Below are 4,891 nucleotides of genomic sequence, written 5' to 3'. Positions count from 1 at the left end.
ACCCTGGCCCCAGTCCTTTATTGACCCCATGCTCCAGCCATGGCCTGGCCCATGCCATACAGTACATGGGACACGTAACCCAGGACATGGCCCATGCCCTACAGCACATGGCACACGTCCCCCAGTGCATGGCCCCTGCCATACAGCACATGGCACACGTCCCCCAGTGCATGGCCCCTGCCATACAGCACATGGCACACGTCCCCCAGTGCATGGCCCCTGCCATACAGCACATGGGACACGTCCCCCAGCACATGGCACACACCATATAGCACATGGCACATGTTCCCCACCATGAGGCAGACATGTCCCAGCACACGGCACACGTACCCCAGCCCCTGGCACACGCACCCCAGTTCCTGTCCCCATCACCAGCACACAGGGCACGGACCCTGGCCCCAGTCCTTTATTGACCCCGTGCTCCGGCCATGGCCTGGCCCCTGCCATACAGCACATGGGACACATAACCCAGTGCATGGCACATGTATCCCAGCACATGGCACACGTAACCCAGCACATGGCACACGTACCCCAGTTCCTGTCCCCATCACCAGCACACAGGACACAGCCCCTGGCCCCAGTCCTTTATTGACCCCATGCTCCGGCCATGGCCTGGCCCCTGCCATACAGCACATGGGACACGTAACCCAGTACATGGCACACGTCCCTCAGCACATGGCCCCTGCCATACAGCACATGGGACACGTAACCCAGTACATGGCCCATGCCATACAGCACATGGCACATGTTCCCCACCATGAGGCAGACATGCCCCAGCACATGGCACACGTCCCCCAGCACATGGGCCGTGTACCCCAGTTCATGTCCCCATCACCAGCACACAGCCCCTGGCCCCAGTCCTTTATTGACCCTGTCCTCCAGCCATGGCCTGGCCCCTGCCATACAGCACATGGCACATGTTCCCCACCATGAGTCAGACATGCCCCAGCACATGGCACACGTCCCCCAGCACATGGGCCGTGTACCCCAGTTCATGTCCCCATCACCAGCACACAGACCCTGGCCCCAGTCCTTTATTGACCCCGTGCTCTGGCCATGGCCTGGCCCCTGCCATACAGCACATGGTGATGACACACATCACATGGCCCACGTCCCCATCACATGGCACATGCAACACAGCACATGGCACACATCCCCCATCACATGGCACATGTCCCTGGCATGTGACCCATGCCACCCAGCACATGGCCCATGCCATACAGCACATGTACCATGCCATGCATCACATGTACCATGCTATGGAGCACATGGCCCATGTCATAAAGCACATGGGACACGTAACCCAGCACATGGCACATGCCATGGAGCACATGTACCATGCCATACAGCACATGGCACACGTGCCCCAGCACATGGCCCATGCCATGCATCACATGGCACATGCTATGGAGCACATGGCCCACGTCCCCTGGCACATGGCCCATGCCATACAGCACATGGGACATGTCCCCAGCACATGGCCCATGCCATGCATCACATGGCACATGCTATGGAGCACATGGCCCACGTCCCCTGGCACATGGCCCATGCCATACAGCACATGGGACATGTCCCCAGCACATGGCCCATGCCATGCATCACATGGCACATGCTATGGAGCACATGGCCCACGTCCCCTGGCACATGGCCCATGCCATACAGCACATGGGACATGTCCCCAGCACATGGCCCATGCCATGCATCACATGGCACATGCTATGGGGCACATGGCCCACGTCCCCTGGCACACCCCCGTCCCCTGGCACACCCCACCCCCCCCTCCCCCCGCCCCCCCCCCCCCGGCTCACGCATCCCCGTGCGCCTCCCGCAGGCGCTGGCGCAGCTCCCGCTGCAGGGCCCGGTGCAGCGCCCGGCACCCGGCGGTGGCCGCCTCCAGCAGCGGCTCCAGGCGCTCGCGGGGCAGGGGGGAGCTGAGCTGCAGCAGCGCCAGGAGCCCCGAGGCCGGCAGCAGCCCCAGCGCCAGCCCCGGCCCCGCCGCCGCCTCCTCGGCCCCGCTGGGGTCCGCCAGGGCCGTGGCCTCCGCCAGCGCCGCCGAGCCCGAGCACACCAGGTCCCGCAGCGGGATCCCCGCGTCCAGCACCGCCAGAGCCGCCGCCGTGGTGCCGGCGCAGCTGTGACCTCCGTCTGCCTGCAGCACCTGGGGGGGGATACAGACATCACCATGGTGATGGGGATATGGGGATATGGGGATATAAGGGCATAGGGATACAGGGACACGCCGTGGTGCCGGCGCAGCAGTGACCTCCGTCCACCTGCAGCACCTGGGGGGATACAGGGATATAGGGATATCAGCATGGGGATATAGGGATATAGGGATACAGGGACACGCTGTGGTGCCGGCGCAGCAGTGACCCCCGTCCGCCTGCAGCACCTGCGGGGATATAGGGATACAGGGATATCAGCATGGGGATACAGGGATATAGGGATACAGGGACAGGCTGTGGTGCCGGCGCAGCAGTGACCTCCATCTGCCTGCAGCACCTGGGGGGGGATATAGGGGATATAGGGATATAGGGATATCAGCATGGGGATATGGGGATATAGGGACAGGCTGTGGTGCCGGCGCAGCAGTGACCCCCGTCCGCCTGCAGCACCTGCAGGGATATAGGGATATCAGCATGGGGATACAGGGATATGGGGATATGGGGATACAGGGACACGCTGTGGTGCCGGCGCAGCAGTGACCTCCGTCCGCCTGCAGCACCTGAGAGGATACAGACATCACCATGCTGATGGGGATATGGGGATATAGGGATATAGGGATATGGGGATACAGGGACACGCTGTGGTGCCGGCGCAGCAGTGACCCCCGTCCGCCTGCAGCACCTGGGGGGATACAGGGATACAGGGATATCAGCATGGGGATATGGGGATACAGGGATATAGGGATATGGGGATACAGGGATATGGGGATACAGGGACACGCTGTGGTGCCGGCACAGCAGTGACCTCCGTCAGCCTGCAGCACCTGAGGGGGAACAGGGATATCAGCATGGGGATATGGGGATATGGGGATACAGGGATATAAGGGTATAGGGATATGGGGATACAGGGACACGCTGTGGTGCCGGCACAGCAGTGACCTCCATCCGCCTGCAGCACCTGCAGGAGGTCAGCGTGGGGACATGGGACAGGGATACAGGGATATGGAGACAGGGATACAGGGACACAGAACAGGGATACAGGGACACAGATACAGGGATACAGGAATACAGGGACACAGGCACACAGAGCAGGGCTACAGGGACACAGAGCAGGGATACAGGGACACAGAGCAGGGATACAGGGACACAGAACAGGGATACAGGGACACAGGGATACAGGGATACAGGGACACAGAACAGGGATACAGGGACACAGATACAGGGGCATGCATACAGGGATACAGGGATACAGGGACACAGAACAGGGATACAGGGACACAGAGCAGGGATACAGGGACACAGAGCAGGGATACAGGGACACAGAACAGGGATACAGGGACACAGGGATACAGGGATACAGGGACACAGAACAGGGATACAGGGACACAGATACAGGGGCATGCATACAGGGATACAGGGATACAGGGACACAGAACAGGGATACAGGGACACGGAACAGGGATACAAGGATACAGGGACAGGGATACAGGGACACAGAGCAGGGATACAGGGACACAGATACAGGGATACAGGGCCACAGGCACACAGAACAGGGCTACAGGGCCATGGGTCCAGGGCCACAGGCACACAGCACAGTGCAGCTCGCAGTGTGGCACCAGCACCGTGCCGTCAGCCTCACCGCGTCCCAGCACCATCCCCCAGTGCTCCCCCCCAGTGCCCCCATGACCCCAACATCCCCCCATTTCCCTCCCCTACGTCCCAATGCCCCCCCAATGCTCCAAACACCCCCTGCCACATCCCTGCACTGTCACCCCCGATGTCCCCCCAGTATCCCCATGTCCTTCCCCAATGTCCCTCCCCATGGCCCCAGTGGCCCCTCATGTCCTCCCCAGTGTCTGAGCACCGTTAACCCCCTGCATCCCTCTCTATGTCCCTCCCATGTCCCCCCCATGTCAACCCCACATCTCCCCATGTCCACCCCATGTCCCCCCACATCTCCCCACATCCCTCCCCATGTCCACCCCATGCCCCCCATCTCCCCCCATGACCCCCCACATCCTTCCCCATGTCCACCCCACATCTCCCCACATCCCTCCCCATGTTCCTCCATGTCCACCCCACATCCCCCCATGTCCACCCCATGCCCCCATCTCCCCCCATGCCCACATCTCCCCACATCCCTCCCCATGTGCCCCCATGTCCATCCCATGCCCCCTGCATCCCCCCCCCCCATCTCCCATGCCCCCATCCATCCCCATCTCCCCCATGTCCACCCCACATCCCCACATCTGTCCATGTCCACCCCATGTCCCCCCACATCTCCCTACATCCCTCCCCATGTGCCCCCATGTCCACCCCATGTCCCCCCATCCCCCCCTACATCCCCCCATCTGCCCCCATGCTCCCCCACATCCCTCCCCATGTGCCCCCATCTCCCCCCCCATCCCCCCCCATCTCCCCCCATGCCCCCATGTCCCCCCATCTCCCCCCATGCCCCCCCCCCCATGTCCCCCCCACCCCATCCCCCCGTTACCTGCACGTAGACGTCGATCTGGGAGCGGGGGAAGAGCTGCGTGAGGACGGCGGCCTCGAGGCTCTGCTGCAGGCGCAGCCCCAGCTCCGCGCTGCCCCGGTCCCCGCCCGGCCGCCGCCGCCGCTCCGCGGAGCTGAAGGCAGCGAGGCTGAAGCGGCAGCGGAGGAGAGCGCGCTCCGGGAGCGCCCTCCCGCGGGGGCCCCGCACCTGCCAACCGGAACCGGAACCGGGA

The 4,891-nt window shown here is 62.9% G+C and overlaps 1 protein-coding gene across 1 annotated transcript; it reads right to left on the bottom strand.

Annotated features, from left to right (window-relative positions):
* Positions 1 to 1,804: 1,804 nt before the first annotated feature.
* EXOSC4 (exosome component 4) lies at positions 1,805 to 4,872 on the bottom strand (the record flags this gene model as incomplete). The annotated part of the gene is made up of 2 exons (XM_061364327.1): positions 1,805 to 2,158; positions 4,660 to 4,872. Coding segments are annotated over 2 exons (567 nt in total), but the record flags the coding sequence as incomplete, so codon positions are not given.
* Between the last annotated feature and the right edge of the window lie 19 nt (positions 4,873 to 4,891).

The sequence above is a fragment of the Neopsephotus bourkii genome, unplaced genomic scaffold, assembly GCF_033783945.1.
Source record: "Neopsephotus bourkii isolate Nb327-2 ecotype Australia unplaced genomic scaffold, CSIRO-AGI_Nbou_v1 NB_1227, whole genome shotgun sequence".
In the NCBI taxonomy this organism is placed as follows: Eukaryota; Metazoa; Chordata; class Aves; order Psittaciformes; family Psittacidae; genus Neopsephotus; species Neopsephotus bourkii.
Note: the sequence above shows the minus strand (reverse complement) of the source record. Positions and strands in the feature narration are given on the sequence as shown.